At 41.1% G+C, this 20953-nt stretch overlaps 2 protein-coding genes across 2 annotated transcripts; one reads left to right on the forward strand and one right to left on the reverse strand.

Annotated features, from left to right (window-relative positions):
* Positions 1–8859: 8859 nt before the first annotated feature.
* Positions 8860–14153, reverse strand: prdx6 (peroxiredoxin 6). Its single transcript, XM_029500130.1, has 5 exons — positions 13971–14153; positions 11846–12002; positions 10318–10461; positions 9930–10076; positions 8860–9205 (listed from the first exon to the last, which is right to left on the reverse strand). Exons 1-5 carry the CDS (start codon positions 14060–14062, stop codon positions 9080–9082), a joined length of 666 nt encoding a protein of 221 aa, XP_029355990.1. The 5' UTR covers positions 14063–14153; the 3' UTR covers positions 8860–9079.
* Positions 14154–14931: 778 nt separating this feature from the next.
* plpp6 (phospholipid phosphatase 6) lies at positions 14932–20348 on the forward strand. The gene is made up of 2 exons (XM_029500560.1): positions 14932–15583; positions 18010–20348. The coding sequence occupies exons 1-2, from the start codon at positions 15088–15090 to the stop codon at positions 18375–18377; spliced, it is 864 nt and encodes a 287-aa protein (XP_029356420.1). The 5' UTR covers positions 14932–15087; the 3' UTR covers positions 18378–20348.
* The last annotated feature ends 605 nt before the right edge of the window (positions 20349–20953 follow it).

Genomic DNA, 20953 nt, shown 5'->3' on the forward strand with positions numbered 1-20953 from the left:
CTCCTACACATTCCATCACAATCGCTTTGTCGATTGCTCTAAAGCTCTTCAATTGCACTAATGAAGGACTGTTACTTTCCACAAGTGTTCAAATATGAAGGTATTTGAGCTGCCAAACAGCACAGTGTGGTAGTGCTGGTATACGACACTATTCAGTGTGGTACAGTATACGTATTGTTTCTGCTGTATTTAGAGCTCCCAGCAGAATAGTAATAATATACTATAAATGCAATAACACAAAGACCTCTATTTAAAAAAGGTCTCTGTTTGCTGTTAAATTCCTGGACCAGTCAAATGTAGTTTTTCCCCAGCGTGTTCTGTAAATGGTATCAACTAGATTTTTGTTGCTATTTTGGAGAGTTAAATAGGAAACACACTTAAAATTCCAGTATCCACTATACCCCACCATGGCTGATAGTCAGTGCACCGACGTGAGAAAGCCTGGCAGGGTAGGGGCCGGTTGGATCGGCCCTCAGCTCCACTGAGAAATACAGTTACAAAGGCTCACTGTGCTGGAGTGGCACTGAGTACTGCACCCTGGCAGCAGCTCTGAGACTTGACCAACGCCGGGCAACACTTGAAAAGACCTGGGATTTTTCTGTCTGCCTTTCACCTCCGTCCACCTCCTCCTTCTTCCCCACTGGCGTCGCCCTGTCTTACTTTGCTGTCTGTCCCTCCGTCGCTCTATTTGTCTGCAAAGTGAAATTTTGAGTAGACATCTTCAACAACCTGGATGACTCAACCTGTATTTCTCTTTCAATTTTTGTATCACTCCTTCTTTCAGTATCAGTACGATCGGTATCTGTATTCATCATGGCAGGCAGCGCGGTGGACTACCACTGCTTCTCAAGCGGATTGTCACTTCCAAAATAGCTCGCCCTTTTGCACACTAATCCACTGGCAGCATTGTTTTTCAAAAGAGAGAAGCAGAATGAGTCTAGAAGATTTTCCTACCCAGTCTTGCGTCAAATCCCACACCGACGAGGCTGTCTGAAATCAGGTGCACTGAGTTGGAAGCATGGCACTAATCTGGCTATAAGAGGCCTAGAAGGTGCCCACTAACTAGCAGCAGGAGGAAGAGGGATAATGTGCTAGGTGCAGGTGATAACAGAGAGAGTAAGGCAGAGGGGAAATCCCAACTGAGGTCACACTCCTATTCTGAGACCTGAGCCCCCCCAGCGGCCCTACCATGAACTGGGTCCAACTTAAGCTGTTTAAACTAAAATCCCCATTAAAAAAGCTACTATAGAGCCAGGGCTACCTGATGCAACCCATGAGACATCCTATCTTACATGACAGTCTGTATTTCTTAATAGTCCAAATGAGTAATGGGCATGTCATCGAAGCTGGGAAAAAACCCCCTGAATCATTGGGGTTTGTGTTAAATCAGATTTCCCTGTTGTAGAAAACATGTAACCCTGTGAGACAATTAGCAGGATTGATGATGCGCTATTACAGTTCAGTAAATCAAAAGTAACTCTGCCAAAGTATGTCTTCGACTGAGCCTCAGGTCAAATCACTTGCATGCTTTTGACCACAATGATACCGTCCTAAATGCCCTAATATAAACACTCCACTGCAGCTGAGAGCATTGATCATAGTGTAAATATCCAGGGTCACTGAAACAAGTCTTTTTATTTTAGCAACGTTCTTGCACTGACCTGCCTCCAAATCTGGTAGGATTTTTTGTAATCAGAGTAAAAACAGCAGTTTTTTTTTTTTTTTTTTCACAGATAAGCTCAAATAGCAAAACTGGACATGACTCTAATACGGAATAATATTTATCTTCCAGGCCAAATGTCTTTCATTTGGCTTTTAACATTAAACAAATTTTGGCTTTTTATCCCCTGGTACAACTCTCATACAATAATTCATGCAAAAACCATAAAAAAATCAAACAAAAATATTTCCCACTTTTCCAGTATTTATGAGCTCAGTTTCCTATTTCGTGTACAAAAATCAAACAAGGAAGTGGAAAAAAGTAATTCTTTAAAGGTAAAATATTCCGTTACAGTTAAGTTGTTGAAGTGGCTTTAAACCTTTTGCAGAGCTGATAAAGTAGCTGATTCTGATTTCAGATGTTTGGAGCCTTTCATGATGATGATCAACAAAATGTCAAATATGTGTGACATAAAATGTTGACCATCAATGAGAATGATAAACTTTTCAGGGTGCTGTTGTATGACAACGTACAGTGTGTTTTTCTGACATTGATTTGATCATGAGACAAAGTTTGTGTTGAGATGCTCCCTCGGGTGAGTTATACCCAGTACTACACTGACAGTGGTAAAGGGCAGTCTCTGACTCACGACTGCATTAAGATTTGGGAATTGCTAGAGGAGATGAACAGCTGCCTTCATCAGGCTAATGTGACTTGTGAACGTGTTAACGGTGAAGTCGACCTAAGCATCATGGCTGTCGGGTCGGTCCAAGGTGTGAAGTCACTGACCCGACGTCTAAGCTGTTTTCTCACTGTCCTTTTGTTCCCAGCAGATGATCATCACTGTTCACACCCAAACATAAATCTGACCCCCCCCCCTCCATTTCCTCCTCCTCAAATCCTCAGTCCTACCTACCTATGTATAAATAAACATGTGTACAGGCTCTGGACTCACCTTTCCTCCTCAACATTCCCTATTTAAATAAACAGGGGAGGGGGGAAGCAAGGGGTTAATAAGGCCAAGTTTAGGGGAAGGGGGGGTGAGCAATGAAGGGGTGGAAGGTGAGGGCAGCCCAGGGGAGCTCATTATACTCAGACAGAGGAGACATTAACGCACACACACACTCACTCGGACACACACCTTCAAACTTCTTTAACACACACACAGAGACTTATTACTCTCCATCTGTAACATATGCTGGCTTAAAGCCCCATTAACACACAAAGTTTTATAAGCGCACTTATTGAAAGCGGTTACCCAGAAAACTCACCGGTTCCCAGTGGGGTGAAGCCCACAAGCTACATTATAGCATGAGAAAGGAATAGATGCCTGCCTTCCAGGGTGCTAAACCATGTGCAGCAACGGTAGGCTCTGTGTTTTTAGGTGGGATTTTATCAAGAGTTCTAGAGACGCCGATAGTTTAACATCCTAAAGCGCTCAGATGCTCTTTTTGAACAACACACAGGTATGTTTGTGTTATCACAGTATCATTAAACTCTCTATGTTCGCTTGGCAGCGTTTATTTATAAGTGCTTGTTTTATGATCATCACTTTAATTGATAGTTAACCATGGCTGTGCTCTCCCACTGTTGAATGAACATAAACAAGTACTAAAGCAAAACATGTGTTACTCTCTCAGCTCTGTGTATGCGTGTGTGTGTGTGTGTGTGTGTGTGTGTGTGTGTGTGTGTGTGTGTGTGTGTGTGTGTATGATCCGCAGTGTGAGAGCCAGGAAAGCCAGACTGGTTTCATTATACTCTAAACTAGCCCATTATGGTTAAGGAAAATCATCCAAACCCTAAACAGTTGCCATGGTAACATCATGTCACCTCTCTCTCTCTCTCTCTCTTTTTTTTTTTTTTCTGTTTTGTTTTGTTTCTTCGAACGTCCCTAATTCTCCTTGGTCTCTCTTATTTTGGTGCTTCACCTCCACCTCTTTCTTTGGCCACTCTCTCCACCACATCAGAATGATCCCACACACATACACACAGGCACAAACTGCCACGCACTCAACTGAACACACACACACACACACAAATGCACCCCCCCTAAAAGGTGATAGTGTTTCACAACCACCTTTCCTCTGCCCCCTCATACTCACTGCCCTCTGTTGAAAGAAAAATAAACCAATGGAAAAGAATACACAGAATAAAAAAAACAGCAACAGGGTTTATGGAATTGTGGGGTCTCTATCATTTCCCTCTTTGTTTGGTTTTTGGTTCCTACACTTCCCTTCCTGTAATGTCCAGGTCAGGTTTCTTTCTAACTATAACAACATGAGGAGTAATTGATGGTCAGTTTTAACCAGGTAAAGATCATTATTGTCACTGTGACCGCTTCTTGGATTTGTATTCATGGGACAAATTTTCTTCGGTGAAATACTTTTAATAACGTTTAGACATTAATGTCTCACAAAAGTGACAATCTGGAGCCAAGACTTGTTCAAACCAACAAAACTATATTCAAAATTCTGCATAGTGGAAGTCCTAAAATTTCCTTATTAAAAGTTTCTGTTTGCTTGCTTAGAATTAAATCAGAAAATGGCTGATATCAGGCAGACGCCTGTATGCTAATATGAACCTCGAGCTGGAGGGGAAAATCCAACTATCAGAATATACAAAATTTATTTGGTTAGGTTTATGGGTTGAGAGTTGTATCGCTTTTGTTTAATCAATTAAAAACAAACGTCTAATCATTAATGTTGTTTTAAAGTTATTTAGTGAGGCAGACAGGCAGGCAAGAGAGCGAATATGTATATTTCCCAATATACACAATTTCTTATTTTGAAGCCAAAGAAGAGTAAAGCTCTCTTCGGGGAAATACAGCAAAGCTACAGTGTATAGTGGGAGAGTCTTTAGGAGCCAAGAACACACATGCTGAAAACATTATTAATGTCTTAAATAGATCTAGTCGGGCTGCATTTTGTGGCCTGGCTGGTGGTCTGTGATTCTTATTGGGTTTTTGTTTGATGTTTCCTCTTAATGGCAAAGTCCCTTGCATTATGATTGTGCGCGTGCACACATACACACACACACACACACACACACAGAGCTAGAGAGAGAGGCACACTTTATTATGTGAGCACCCATTTGCCTTGTCGCTGTGATAAAGCTCTTGGCGCTGTGCTGGGCTTGTTTTAAAGCCCAGACACCCTTAGCCATTACTCAGGTGATATGCCAGTGGCTGGTGATCAATGTGTCTCTAATAGAGAGAATGGGGGGGGGGGGGCAAAAAGCACAAGAAAGACAGCGATATTGATAGAAAGAGATAAAGATAAGCTAAGAGAGTGATTGCACTTTTACCTTCTAATTTATCACCTTGCTCGTACGTAGCACTAACTGACTCTAACCTGCTCCGTAGTAATAGCCTGTCTGGATGCTGTATTTACGAGGTGCCATCAAAACAATGGCATTTATCTAGGCACTCGGATCATACGCTTTCATCACTTTTACCATAATGTCTTCACCTCTGTGTGCGCAGGAATGTGTCTGTCTGCTGAAAGGTTTTAGTGGAAGTGTGAAAAGCTGAAGGCTGAGTGTTGACTGCAAGGCGGTTAATGCTCCTTAAAGTTCAGCGAAAAAGGTCAACGAACATGCGTGACCTTCAAATTATTCATGTGCCGTACTGTCTGTTCATCAATAAGGCCATCCTAGTCAACATTACACAGCTGGAGACAGAAAGGCCCCAGAAGGTTTTCGTATGTGACCAGTTTGAATCTTCAGAATGATTAAACCACACCAAGAATGGGTAGGGTAAGATGGGGGAGGTGCTTTTGTGCAATTTTTGTGTTCAACTGTGTGGGAGATGTGGAGAGAGGGGCAGGCAAGAGTGCCAGGCAATGTAGGAGGGAAAGAGACCCAGGGTGCGTCTGGAAAGCATCAAGCCGTAGCTCGGCTTATGTGTAAGTACATGCGCGTGTGCGTGTTGTGTAGTTGTGTAGCTGAAGCTCTGGTCTCTGGCTTGTTAACCTGCAGGTCATGGGCAGCTTTCGGTGAGGAAGTCAATGCCTGGCACACAGTATGGGAATAATGGCCTCTTCCATAGTGAGCTGCTGTTTTTCCATTCTGTTACCTGTTCATGTACATCTTTGAAGGGAGAATCTGGCATTTTGGTGAATGTGCTTATTTCCTTCCTTAATTGGATAAAACGTTTGATACCGCTTGCTTGTGCTTGTGTGTGTGTGTTAATTATGCAGCTAGCAGCCAGTTAGCTTATCTTAGCATGAAGGATGGAAAGATGAAGAAAGAACTAACCTAGAACTAAACCCTAACCTGTCTAAAGATAACGCAATCTACTCAAACTTAACCTGCTACGACTAAAAAAATGTACATTTCATTCGCTCTTTCTATAATCCGTGTAAAACTAAAGCAACTCAAATGACACATTCTGGTTTGAAATGGGTGAATTTGGAGACTATTTCTTAGCTGAACACAGAGACTTCCTGGATTTTGTCACTGAGGTCACACATAATCTTTACATCTTAATACAAATTAAACAAACGACATGCAACATGTTATTGTGGTTAGGCTGTTTCCTGTTTATATTAAAAGATTTATGCTAAAACATAATCAGCTGCTTGCTTTAGCTTGATACAGACGTGGAAATGAGAATGGCATCAACGTACATATCCAACTTTCCCACAGGAGTGTACAGTACTTTTCCACTGGTTTTTAACACTGCTGTATTTAGCCACATATCAAACTATTACTTCAGTCTCCACGTTCTGACATAAGATCAAATTGACTAATGCAGCACAAGCATGAAGCTTGTTGATGTGGTTCCTTGCCCAGTTATTGTTTCAAGGGAAAACTGGGGTCTGGCCCGCCTGATAGGAAAAATATCTTCTGAGATAAGACAAGTTTGATTGGAGGTCACGTCCCAGAGCTTGGCTTTGATCAGCGCTCTGATGTGTGCATTCACTGTAGAGAGAGAGACTAGCAGCTGGTATTGTGTTTGTATTTTGCCCTGTGAGACGTGGCCCTCACTGGTGTTGTATTACATGTACTAGTGTTGCTGAGACAATGTGGGGTGAGTTGGCTCGATAGCCAAGAAGCGAGAGGTGACAGATGAATGGGTGGAGGTTAGTACTGGGCAATTAAGACAGTGTCTGACACCCAAAGTGCTTCTCATGCTCTGGCACGGGCTATGGTCGTCTGGAATTTTAGAAATGCATTTGATCAGTACGATGAGTCTCTGTGGGTGTTAGTTTGGATGGCTCCTGAGGACAAAACAGCCACCAGAGAAGGGAAAGGGAGAACAGCAGAACTAGGCAGAGGGCAAGGGTTACCTGACGAATACACACATTTTCATCACACACTTCAGAATCCAGCTGTATTGTCAACGTGAACACTGCATTTACAAAACTGTATATTTTTTATTACTGCTATGGGCTGACTTTGTTAAGTGAGCTTATGATTAAAACCAAAGAGCATATCGGTTCATATTGTGTGTATGACAGGAGTGAGAATGAGGAGGACCCAGAGATATTTTATCGAGCCCTGCACACACAATGCCTCCCGCCTCCTCAAACGGATTCCCTTCTCTTCTGTTTGACCTCAGCATTCCTTAGACACGGCGTGAATGCGGTGGCCAGAGTCTGTGTGTGCGCGTGTGTGAGATTAGCGTTCACCTTCACACTGCATAAAATATCTCATACGATTCTCGGCCATGTAGTTTTGAGGGTTAAATAACTCAAAGAAACCTACACCTTGGTGCTGGATTCAGTGTCTTGTCTACAGTGGAGGTTGCCTAGCAGAGACGAGTTAATCATCTCATTTTGACTCTAAATTAGCACTAGTTCATAGTGCACACTTTCAAGTGTCTCAAAGACAAAGAAGTGTTCTGATGATTTATACTTAAAAACTAATCCATCAATGTAAAAATACACACTTGGCATTATTAAATTTCCAGTATAGCCAGTGCATTAAAACATAATCTCTTAATTTAAGTATTCACTTAAAGCAATGCCTTCTCAATAAAGAGACTTTAGTGGTGAAAGAAAGTAAGCACCCAGGCCCTTTATCTAATTTAATCCCAAGATGCACTTAAACTATCAAAAGTGGCATTAGTTGTTTCAAGACAGTGCTCCTTATTGATACATTAGCCTATGGCATACAATCTCATCCCATTGTCTATGCTGCTTAAACGTCAGGGTCGACAATCCCAGTTGGCACTGGGCACCGGCACAGGTCACCAGTCCATGCTTATGGACGCACACATTAATGCATATCGGCAATTCAGAGTCACTGATTAACCGACATGTGCATGTCTTCGAACTGCGGGAGGAAGTCAGAGTACCAGGAGAGAACCCGCAGGCACAGAGGGAGAACATGCCAACTTCAAACAGAAGGGACCTTTCGTAGAGTCAGGGAGAATCTCAGAAGCTGTGAGATGATTAACAGGGAAGGAAAAAAAAAAGTGCTACTGTGCAACTTTACATTGATTTTTATGAGCATTCTCCGCCCTTCGCTTTTTCAGCAATAAGAGAAAATAAGGTGATTGGCATTTTCAAGCAGCGTTCAAGCCTTAGAAAGGTACTAAAGTGAAAAAGGGAGCTATGAGAGGAAATGTTACTTTGGAGGAACTGCAAAAAGCATCTGAAATGTGACAAGAGGACCACAACTACCCACTTCATCAAGAAGGTTACTTCTTACAAGAATTGCAAACAGGTCTAATCGTTAATCAACATAACTAATCAAACCTATTTATATAAAATCTGAGTCTTCAAAGTAACATAAAGTTAACGGGTCAGTCAAATAAATTAGTACATCAAGTAGTATCATCACAAAATCAAGCAAAAAGGGATGAAAATGTGCAAACAGAATGTTTGAGAGAGAAAAATCTAACAATATGGCAGAAAGAAGATAATTTAACGTGGCCAGCCGACTATTTCATGAACAGAAAAGGTAAATAAACTAGTCTTTTTGTTTCATGTGGCACCACTCCCTGTCACTCCTACCTTTGAGAGCAGGTTCGTACATCCAGCCTTGTAGCTGTCAGACAGCACTGCTGCATCAACCCGTTTGCATAGACTGCCACTCTTTCATATACAGCAGTACTGCAACATCAGGATATTTTTTATTTAAAGTTCTATAGAGACACCTAGTGGTACACTTACACACAGCACAGGCCAGTTGTTATTAAACTCCCCCACCTCCTGTTGTCCCAAACTGAATACTGCGTGAAAAAAAAGAACGTGTGTGAAAAAAGGTGTTTATTGAGGCAAGGTAAACAAGGCACTGTACAATGACACTATATTCATCCCTTGTTTACTGCTGTGCACTTGGAACTGAAAACATTACTCACTAAACCTCGTAAGTGCATCTATGATTTGGGCCAGTACTATATGTAAAGTATGATCCAAGGATTTCCAGGTCAAAGAGCAGTGGTGGAGCAGGATGAAGTCCTTAGTGTGTGTTTTAGGGCTGGGTGAAGCGCAAGTATTTCTTTCCAGATGGTACCTCTTTTGTTGTCACACCATTGGGAAAGAGAGTAGCAGCTTCAGCCTCAGAGAGTGAGGGAATGACCATGACTTTGTCACCAGGCTACAAGAGAAAGAGACAGGAGTCTTCATGTGACAATAATCACAACAGTCTCACATGGCCCAGGCATCATCTGGGTTTCCGTTGATCCCTTCAGTGTTTCCACTCAAAGTTAGGCCACCTAAATAATGAAACTACTGGCTTGGTAGGGATGCTTCTTTTACTCACCCCTTGTCAAATTGCGATTGAATGCTTAGTGGCAGAATGTAAAGTAAAATTTTTGTGGTTTCATTGTGTTGTCCTGTTCTACAGAGGGAGTCTGCCACAGTTATGGCGAAACTTTGGACTGACTGACTTTAAAATGTTGGAGATGGTCAGTGTCAAGTTTCAATCATTTGATCTTTATTCAACAATGCAAAATATTCAAAACGGAGGGCATGTTGGGGAGAAGGGGAGGGAAAGGATACATTTATGGTAGAAATTTGTAGGAATAGCTTCACATTTTCGGAAAAAGTAATATTTGCTTTCTAGCTAAGGATAGAGAGAGGATAGACACCACGCTAGATAAGATTAGATAAGAACCTGGACTAACGAATTACGTTAAGTGAGGAATTATGTTAACCTAACAAAGGTCAATTCCCCAGGCCACAAATAAGCCACACTACTTTCTTAGACTGTTTTCATAAAAGTTAAAATATTGAGCTGTTTAATGCATAAATGTAGCCATCATTACATCATATTTATGAGGAGGACTATGTAGCCATTGTGCTGAAGCTGAACCACGTACCTTCCAGTCAACGGGGGTGGCAACCTTCTTCTGTGCAGTCAGCTGCAGAGAGTCAATGACTCTGAGCAGCTCGTCGAAGTTCCTTCCTGTGGTGGCAGGATAAAGGATGGACAGCTTCATCTTCTTGTCAGGGCCAATCACAAAGACCTGCGGAAGGATAAGATCACAGTGGTTTTACATAACATCCAGAATATATTTCATTTTAAGTCTCCTTCATTCAAAATATAAGGCTTTACAAACTAACTGAATTATATATAAAAACAGTAAGTGCATCAGCTTTTACAGGACAGTAAGTTTGATCAGGGTTTAATTCTCTGCAAAACACTCATACAAAGTCTAGCATCGATGAATTAGGAAGTACATTTAAAAAGGGGCACATGTTTCTTACACATCGAGCAGTGAGGGGAAGCCCCTCTTTGTCCCTCTCATCAGGGTCCAGCATGCCCAGCTGGACAGCCAGCTCTCTCTTATCATCAGCGATGATGGGGAACGGCAGAGGACTTCCAGCTTCGCTGTTAAATGCCATCACATCCTAGGAAAAAAAGAAGGGAAACATTTACGCCTTTGTTCATGGCTATGTCTTCATTTTCAGTTAATTATTCTCTCCATCCTGTGACCACAGGTTTGATGAGGGACGAGACACCCTTAATGTCTAACTTTTGATGAGCCATAAACAGCTACAGTGTAACTGTGGGAGCTATAAACTACACACTCAGAGGCTATGAACGTTCTGCCACACCTGTGTCAGACATTAAAATAATGTAGAAGGAAAAAAAAATAAAAAATCTGAGAAAACAGAAGCATGCAGTGTTCCTATACAGGGGGCTAAATGGTCAAAACGAGCTCAAATCAAATTGGTCTAGTGAGCTTGGACTAGTCACTGCCCTCTGAGCAGCTGCCGTCGTACCTGGGCAATAAGACAAAAGCGAATGTGACTCATGAACCCATTTATTTAAATACAACACAGACACACTTGCATTACAATTACGTTCTGAACTTGAGGCAATCAAGAGCCAAGTTCTAATCCTCTTGTATAATAAACAGAGTTTATCCATAAAACCATCCTTAAATCTGCAGGGTTAAAGTCTACAAAATGTCTCCAGTGTTTTATTCTAGCAGTACAAGTAAGACAGCACCATCTAGTTTAAGCCTAAACGAGTTTTCTTTTTAAAACAAATGTAGAAAGCTGCTGAGAACAAATGAAGATTTGTTGAATTATCTTTGTTCCATTTATGCAGTTAAAATACAATTTCTATATAGCAGATGCTTCATTTAAAAATAATTATTTAATACTTCATTTTAAGGATATTGTTAAAACTTGTGTTTTGTTGGTGAAGTGATTCGTTTCTTATTAATTCATGCTGTTAAAATCTTTTTGTCTTTCACCTTTTTTTATTACATTGTATTCTTTTCTGTTGTTTCAAAACACTTCAAGAACATTAATATTAAATTAAAGTTATTTTCTGGACCTACATTTAGCACTTTTTTTTTTTTTAAATCCCTGACCAAAACGTAAATTAACCAAGGACAAATGCAGCAGCTAATTGGAATGAGATGGGCATCCTCCACTCCTTTTATCCTTTGGATGTTTGGTGAGCATATCTCCCAACTATGTAAAGGAACAGACACCGGATGGATTTTCTAATGAGAGGACTTTCAATATTTTTATTTTTTTTTAAAGCAAGCACATATCCTGCCCATAAACAAAGATCAACAGGTGGACATAAAAACCAATGACCTCTGTCTTGACTGTCATATCATGAAGTACATGAGAGTTAATTACGATCATTTACTGTCACCCCACCCGTGGATGCCTCATATGTTCAGTAAAGTTACTCTGACACACCACAGTCACACAGAGGTAGTTCTACTGGGTGTCTATATAGATATGTATATTATGTGTGTGTATCCCTAACCTTGCTCCAGTGGCGGTGATCCTCAACACTGTCAATAGACAGGGCAATCATTTTCACACCTCGTTTCTTAAACTCATCGCTGATCCTGGCAGCACAGGCCAGCTCAGTGGTGCAGACGGGAGTGAAGTCCTTCGGGTGGGAGAACAGGATACCCCACCTGCAGCGGAAGAGAAGAACACAGTAATGAGGTCTTTGTTCTACTCAACACTTTGTAGCCCTGAAACCCCTTTCATAAGCTCCATTAGGAAAACTGAAAATAAGGTGATTGGCATCCAACAACCTGCGTAAATCTTTTACTCTTGGGAAGCTTGTACAAAAAGATTTTTATGGACTGGCTATTTGTGTCCCCTGAGACACAAGCTTAACTAACTGCGCACACAATATAAACCAAATGCAGGACAAAGTAACTAATTTGAGAGTTGGTGCGCTTATTTTTCCATTAAAGACAGAGTCCAAATACTGATAAAAGGAGGAGCACAAGACAAAGGAGCTGAGGAAGAAATGTCTGAGGGAAGAAAAGAAAGAACATTCACAGTCTGTGGAGGAAATTCCAGCAGAAGCACCAGGTGTCTAAGTAATCTGCTGGATTCAAACTCAAAGACATCAAGTCCAGCTGCACTGCAGTGAGAATGGACAATGCATTTACCAAGGAGCTAGGCCAACTGTAAGACAGAAGACAGTTTTCCTTCCAAAACATCACTTCTGCTTTATTATTATTATTATTATTATTCCAATGCATTTTGTATTTTCATTTTAGAATGAGTCATCTCAAATATATCACAAAGCTTCTCCCTCATTTTACTGTCTTGAGTGTGTTGCAATATATTGTCACATGAGGTGGAGGCACAAGAGGACCATTGTGATCACTTCATCCATGAATGACTGGAACAAAAGTTTTCTCAAGGGGAACATGCTGGAATGATGGAAGTATGATAGGAAGTTGTGAAAAAAAAGCAACAAAAAAAAAATATATAAATAAAAAACAAAAAACCTCTGGTAACGCTTGAAAACTACGACATACACATAGGTGGGGTCCAATAGTCATCTGGAAAACTCAAAGATATCAGCTTTTAGGAATGTCACAGGAGTTTCTCAACTTGAAGATTATACCAAGAAGTAGATTACACTGCCATTAATGTGTTGCAATACTTGACTAATCATGCAACGTCCAAGACAAGGAAACAGATGTATTCTCTAACAACTTTGTTTCTTTTTCAAATATAAATTTTGAACCAAGATAATGGTAGTAAGGATGCAACTAACAATTATTCCCATTACTGATTAATCTTTTGTTGTTGCTTTTTTTCACTAATTAGAACCATTTGTTGAAGGCATTTTTAGGTATAACCAGAGAACAAGCCAGTGTCGAAACTATCGATTAAAAAGAAATCTGGTCATATTGTATGCATTATCTCTTTTGTCCTAATGGTGTAGAGGTCAGCCAAGGCTAAAACGCTTCCACATCAGAGCCGATGCCAGCGTTTGATGCAACCACTGAAGCAGATTTCAAAGTTCACACAATGGAGGCCTTGTCTTGGCTGTGATTCCACCTAAATAATGAAGGGGCCTGAGAAAACACTGCATTCGTTGCTTAACACTGAACCACAAAAGTGAAACCAAAAATTAACCAAGTTTGCTGCCTGAACCTTTTGTAGCCTGCAGCTAAAATAGGTCTGTTGTTAATCATTTCCCAGTTTGGGATCAATAAAGTAAATCTATCTACCTTTCTCTATGTTTTGGTCTTGAAAAAACACAAAGATTCTGCATCGCTTGAAAATTACAATTGATAAAGTATGGGTTTAATACTACTATAAATAATGTACCACAATGTTTTTCTCCTTATCTAACAGTCATGCTTGTGTAACCATGAAAATCAGCCAGCAGGTGTCCAATCTCACTCAAATGAGTCTGAGACCTGACTGATCTTGATCACACGTCCTGGCTTTGAGTTTAAAATCAATCCGGAAGGAGCCAGGTCTTCAGTCTGACTGCAGGACTGTGACAAACCCGCCTGACGTGGCTCAGTGACGAGTTGCATCGTTTCAAACATTTCCCAGGACGCTACAGTAAAAAAAAAAAATAGATAAACATATGAGCGCATTGCACACGGAGCCTGCGCACTTACGAGCCTCCCAGAAAGTCATGAAATTTGATTCTGCCGATGGTGGTGTCGGCCTCGAAGTTGGGGAACTCGTCTCCCAGCAGAAGTCCAGGCATGATCGGGATCAGGTCCTCTCTAATGTCTCAGAGAAATGGAAACAGTCTGTCCTTCAGTCCAGCGAGCCGCTTCTCAAGAACCGACCCGGATAGGGAGGGGCCAACGTCAGTGACGCAACCCATCAACCAATCAGAGACAAGATACAAAACGATGTTCTTTTCTTTTACCAATTTTATTAACCAAACTAACAACTGATGAGTTAGATTTAACAGAGTGGTGTAAAGAACAAATCAAATCATAATTTTTCGTTTTATAACTTGCATATATAAGTGAAACACGCATTTCAGGGGTAAAAAAAAAAAAAAAACATCCGAGACGTAATATCAAATGTACCATCCTCTGGTTAAATGATCAGCTAACAGAATTATAGACAGTAAAGATGAACCTAAACTGTGATCTGTACTATTTACTAGAAATCAAATAAATTTGGTGTTATATTTTGTTTACCTTAGAACATTAAATAGACTATGCTATATTTTTTTCTATTTCCGAAGCCCTGGTAAACAGTATTCCTCTGACAATAAACCTCCATCATTAAAAACATACTAGTGACCCACACTGTTCGTTGTTTGTATACCCATGCCCAGATTTCAGAGTTAGTGTCCAAGAGGGACACACATATAATATGAAATGTATGTTTAAAAAATAGAATGTATTAATAATACACTGTTAAAACTAAAACTCAAATAAATGAATTTACTCCTGTTTTGTTAATTTCCTTATTTTCTTTCATATTAGACTGCCACTCGTGATATAGCACGGCGTTTGGTCATTGTGTTCAACACTACTGTTTCGTACACAATTAGTTAAATAAAACATTTTACAAAACACCATTTCCCAGGCTCCTTTGCGATTAGAACAACAAAAATGGCGATTGAGCTCGGTGTTGGTAGACGTGATGTGAATTGTGAGACGTCCAACAGATGAGCTAAAGGACCGACAACCGACACAGCACTGCAGAAAGATCAATCCCTGCCGTGTCTCCACCTCTCAGCGGCTCTCCGTCTGTACACGAACCGATAAGATGCCGTCTCCCAAGGCTAAAAACCCGTGTCGCAGCGGAGGAAGCCCGGTGCTCGGCAGCTCCAACGGCCGCTACGAGTTCATGTCGCTGACGAAGCCGCTGAACCGGTCCTCGCCGCCGCCGCACCTGCTCCAGCGGCAGGGTTCCGACCCGACCACCGCCCGGCTCCGAGCCTCCGAGAGCCCGACTCGCCGCCGGGGCTCCAGCTCGTCCACGGGCTCGGCCAGCGGCCAGGGGCTCCAAGAAGAGGACGGCATCCGACTCAACCCGTCCTTCGTCCGCGTCGCGCTCAGCTCCCTGCTCGCCATCGACCTGTGGCTGTCCAAGCGGCTGGGGGTGTGCGCCTGCGAGGACTCGTCCTGGGGCAGCGTGCGACCCCTGATGAAGCTCATAGAGATATCCGGACACGGCATCCCCTGGCTGGCCGGCACCGCCTACTGCCTGTACAAGAGCGACAGCACCACGGGACAAGAAGTCATGCTCAACCTCCTCATGGGTAAAACAACACAACTTCTGTGCATCCCCTGTGTTTGTCTCCATCTTACAGAGAGTCCAAACCCAAGGCTGGCAGGAAGCGTCTTTTTGCAGTCAGGTCTGATCTGGGCTCAGATGCAGTATCTGTGTCGCAGCCCCCCTTCACTACATTGTCCTGATTTCTTTTTTTTTTTTTTTTCCAATGCGCAGCTGTCACAACTCATCTCAGCTAAAGATGAACTGAGCCCGCCTCCCTTTCCGTCTCTGTTCATCTCCTGACCCATTTTCTTTTCCTCCATCGGTGCAGGTAACCTGTCACCTGTTGATTTCTGGCCTTGTTCCATTTGTTTGGAGTTTCTGCACCCCACATCTGAAACGTTTCCCTCCGAGCTGTCCTCTAATATATCTGCTTCCAGCTGTGTCAGTCAACTAATGTGCACTTTGCAGAGGGGAAAATGTTTTTCAGGGAAAACTGTAACAACTTTGTTATGAAATATAGAATGAACAGCATCTGCGCTATGTTTCTTGTGTTAGGATGCTTCCAACCCAAATGAAACCTGTGCTAAAATTCAGTTGTATAACGATGGGTGTTTATTTTTATTGACTCTCACCCTGATTTGCATTTTTCAAAATCAGCGGAGTGTTTGGACTTTTTAATGAACAATAATTAAACCTTTGCTTTGCTTGTCAGCCAGTATAAACAATTTCTGCAGTGCACACAATCTTGTCAGCATTTTGACTTAACCCAGCTAGTAAATCATGATGAGCTTATACAAAGGAAGAAGAGTTTTGTGTGTCTGCATCCTGCTTGGTCTGGCTATACCAGTAATGCATGCCCACAATTCGTCTTTTCAAAGATCATGCTAAATTATATGTGTGGGCCAATCAAAGTGACACACTCAGAACAGACAAGTTACTTATTACGAAGGAGATAAAGACAAGTTTGTCTTTATTCGTGAATGTTGCAGAGGTCAGAGAAGATGTGATGTCTTGCTCCTCTATTGTGTTACTGTGTTGAGATTTTGTTGCCAGTTGGAGTGTGTGACTGTATAAATTAGACCACAAGAAGGAAATTATTTTGAAGCATTTTGAAGAATTAAGTCACGCGATTCAGTTTCTTATATTCCTTTTTGGGTGTTGGGAAAGTAATAGTCTTGTAAATTGTGAGGTGTATTTTTTTCACTTTATAATCTGACAAAGCACTGTTTTTGCTAGTGTTTTCAAATCCCGAGTGTGCTGTATGATACAACCTTTTCAGACTGATAATAAGTTGTCTGGAGCACAGACTCATCAAAAAGGAGTCTGTGCTGTTGATTTGCCCTAGTTGGATGGAGCACCCTCAGGAAGAGCCCACCCTGTGTGGGGTTTAGTCTGTGGTCCTATTCACTGACAGATTTGGCTGAAGGACCAAAAGGTTATTTTTAAGTATAAGATCGGTATAAGAGACAGATCAAAAAGACAGCTTAGGAGCCACAGCTTTTAACAAGCAGGCATTTGACAGCAGGAAGGTCATCAACAATAAATAAAAACATACTGCATATTAATTCTGCTGAAATCAGCAGTAATTGGTTCACTGCCACCTGACTGTTGTATTAATATTTCAGCACAGCACTTGAAGATACTGATACTTAATTTATAATGTATCTCAAAATCTAAAAAGTCTGTTATCCTCCTCTTGAAATATAAGCAGCAATTTTTGAAGTGCAGTGTATACGGACATTTATGTTGTGTTGGTCATGATAGTTTTGTAAATTTTTCCCACATGCCAAAAAACTTCTGTCAGTGTTATCATACAGACTATATGCCATTCCATTTTCATGTAAACAACAAATACAGGAACTGGAAAAGTCAGGTTTCACATACACATGTTGTTAAATCCGTTTAAAAATGACTGAAAACATATATATGACCTCTGAGTTTGATCTAAAAAATGTCTTGCTTAAGTCTAGGTTTGTGCAAATCGTTACATTTAACCTGTTTTTTAACTAGACTGGCAAAGGACTTTCCAAGAACATCAAGTTTAGCTCTTATAAAACTGGATAACCCAAGATTTAAGTGAATTAACATTATGAAACTGCCAAAGCATGACACCTGGGATTAACCTGAGTAGGACTTAATAATGCCACCAGATGGTGCCAAAGCAAACTGCTAAATGCCACACAGACAAGTATATGTCTTTAAAAGTGGCCAAAGATCAATGAGTACATAGTCAAACCAGGTAACTGAGCTGGATGCATCTCATCCAGCACTCAGGATTTATGATGTGGCATTTCCTGTCTTTTTTTCTATATCAGTCCAATGAAATACTCGTTTGGCTCGTCTATGTTTTTACTTTTTGAGATATAAATTAGCACCATGTTGTAACGTGTGTTGTTACTGGTCCCTCGTCATTTGTGAGTGTGTATTTTCTACAGTAGCACATCATCATCTTTCCCTCTTGTCTTCCAGGCCTGCTCTTGGATCTGGTCCTGGTCACCATTGTCAAGGCGGTGGTGCGTCGACGTAGGCCTGCACATAACCGTATGGACATGTTTGCCACTTTTTCTGTGGACCGCTACTCGTTCCCCTCTGGCCACGCCACCCGTGCCGCCATGTGTGGCCGATTCCTGCTGGCTCACCTGGTGCTGGCCGCCCCGCTGAGGGTCCTTGTCCTGCTATGGGCCGGCCTGGTGGGGCTGAGCCGAGTGCTGTTGGGCAGGCACAACGTGACTGATGTGATGTTTGGGTTTTGGATGGGCTATTGGCAGTACAACCTGGTGGAGATGCTGTGGCTCTCACCTCAAACGCTGCAAGGGATGATGGGACAGTTAGCTTAACATTAGGGGCTGAAGAAAACAGGATTATTGCCCTGAGATTGCTTGCACAGCTTTTGTCTTTTAGACTCATGTAGAAGAGATGACTGACGGTTCTTTGACTAGAGAAATCGGCTCAATCCCACACAGACTTTGTCCACAATTGTTTCACTGAATGTAAAATTTTTTGTTCAGCTTCTCCTTTTATTAATAATATTATCATATAAAAGGCAGTTTTCCACATTGACACAGGGTCCACGCAGCACCTTTCTTTTTTTGGGTGATTTCTAGGATCCGGTGTTGATATCAGCCTAAAGGATTTCCCATTTTAAATTTTAAATAAACACTCCTAAAACCTGATAAACTTTAATTTATGAGGCTTTATCTTATCTCACAGTTATTTTTATTTCCTCGATATTATAACTGTCAAAATTAATAACTAACCAAAATATAGTATGTAAAGCTCATTACAACTCATTGGATTTTATGCATACGTTTCAACTTAGATAATGTACAGAATCACAGCGTACCTGTTACAATTTTTTTGTTGAATTAAGCAAACAATTTATGTCAAAGTCTGATTACGTAGGATAGAACCATTTATTCAAAGTCAGGAGAAGTGTGTGGGCATCTCCTTCTCTAGGCAGGGACCTGAAGTCTTAGTAAAGCACTGACACACTGTAAAAAACCATCCACAGGAAAGGACGGCGGACTTGAGCCTTCGGTAGCATCTTCATTGTAACGCAATGAGTCATCCACATTCACCAAACATAACATGCTGAACTGAAGAGAAAGAGTCAGAAATTTGCAGCCAAACTCAGAAAAAAATGATGCCTGTCATGACATGGACAGGTCTTTTCTGTCTCTTTCACCTGCTTTATTCGATGGGCAAAAAAACCAGTTGGAAAAAAAAGATAGTGGTTAATTAGCTTATTACTGATTCACCACAGCCATTGTACAGTCCTTTGTTTTCTCAGCAAACTGAGGTCATCACTGCAATATACATGTAAATATTTGGACCAAGTTGTGCTAGTCTGTTAATACAGTTTCCAATAAATACCGGGCTTTGCTTTCACAAAACTATCTGTGGATGGCATTTTGCCCTCTTCCGAACACGTCTTCCTTCTAAGTGTGAGTTTTTACAATAGACCATTACACCTGGGCTCTACCTGCAGCTTGGGGCTGGAAGTACATCTTAAATATTACAAAAATGCTCTGGCAAAGGAAAATATTAATCAATTAATGTCTTATTTTCATTCTGTTCTATCTTTATAGTAAGGAAATCTGTATTCACAATCAAATCAGTCGACGTTTAAACATTGTGCACTGTGACGCTGTTTCTCAAGACTCTCACCTTGCAGTGGGTCTCACGACAGACTATGAGGAACAACATTCATTGATTAACAAAAGATTTAGAAAAAAATGACGTCTTCTCCCATCATTGACGTGGCTTGTTTTAATTTTGTGATGAAGTATGGGCAGTGGTGTCTCAACAGTTACCTGGTAATCATTATGTAATGACGTCCATGGAAGTCCATGGATCAGTGAAGTTTTGTGACCGACCATACAACAGGAATGGCTGCAGGTAGCACGTACACTGCACCAAAGTCAGATGCAGGTCAACGCTGAATAGCCTTTAATCATTGTTGTTCTTCTTTCCTAATGTTCTAAATTATCAACCAGTTCTCAGATGAAGGCTCACAGAGGCAAATCAACATTTAGTCGTTGCTCTGTTTCAAATCCCCCCACAGTTAATATTTGACAATGAAACAATATTTTACCATACTGAATTTCTCGTGTGTAAAATGAGTTGGATATATTGCTTTGCAGGAGCAGTATGTTTAATGATTTAACTGTATTTGTACCCTGACAGGGAGTTGAATGCCATGCAATATAAACATCAAATCTATAAATGACGCCAGTGGTCAATATGTTACATAACCACTGGACACAAAAAAAAAAAAAATACGCACACATCAGCACTGCCCGACCCCATGACATCTGGAACTGCATCCTGATTTCCATGTGCGCCGGTCTGTGTTTGATCAGAGATGTGAATGCCCTGTTTCTTTTGTAAATCTTTCTGTTATTTAAGATTTCTCTGACAAATAGAATGTGTAATGTGTGTGGTTTCTCATCCTGTAAGACGATTCAAGATTTTTGCCTGTCACATGTCAGCTGGTCCAAACTTGATCCGAACTCCCAGTGGTGTAACAGACTGTTCCCTGACCCACAGACGACCCCATCGTAAACTGTTTCATTGAACTCTTACACGCTGTGTCCTCTTTTTGCAATAATTGAGCAATGATCTTCCCAGAGTGAGATGGCCTGTGAGAGAGGTGGCAGCTTCCAGCCTTTTTATTTCATTACGCTTGTGTGGCAAATCTAAATATGCTGGACTGTGAACATTGTGACCAAAAGATTTTTTACAATTGTTTTTTTTTTTTTCTTTCTTGTTGTTGTTGTTTTACATCTTGATATTGAAAAGAATTGTAAGATAAGACAAAATTATTCAAATTATTATATGTATGTGTTGGGAATAGGTTTTTGCACATTCCACGTCAATCGATCATAACAACTTTAGGGAAAAGGCATTCAAT

Source organism: Echeneis naucrates, chromosome 4 (genome assembly GCF_900963305.1).
Source record: "Echeneis naucrates chromosome 4, fEcheNa1.1, whole genome shotgun sequence".
NCBI classification, from domain to species: Eukaryota; Metazoa; Chordata; class Actinopteri; order Carangiformes; family Echeneidae; genus Echeneis; species Echeneis naucrates.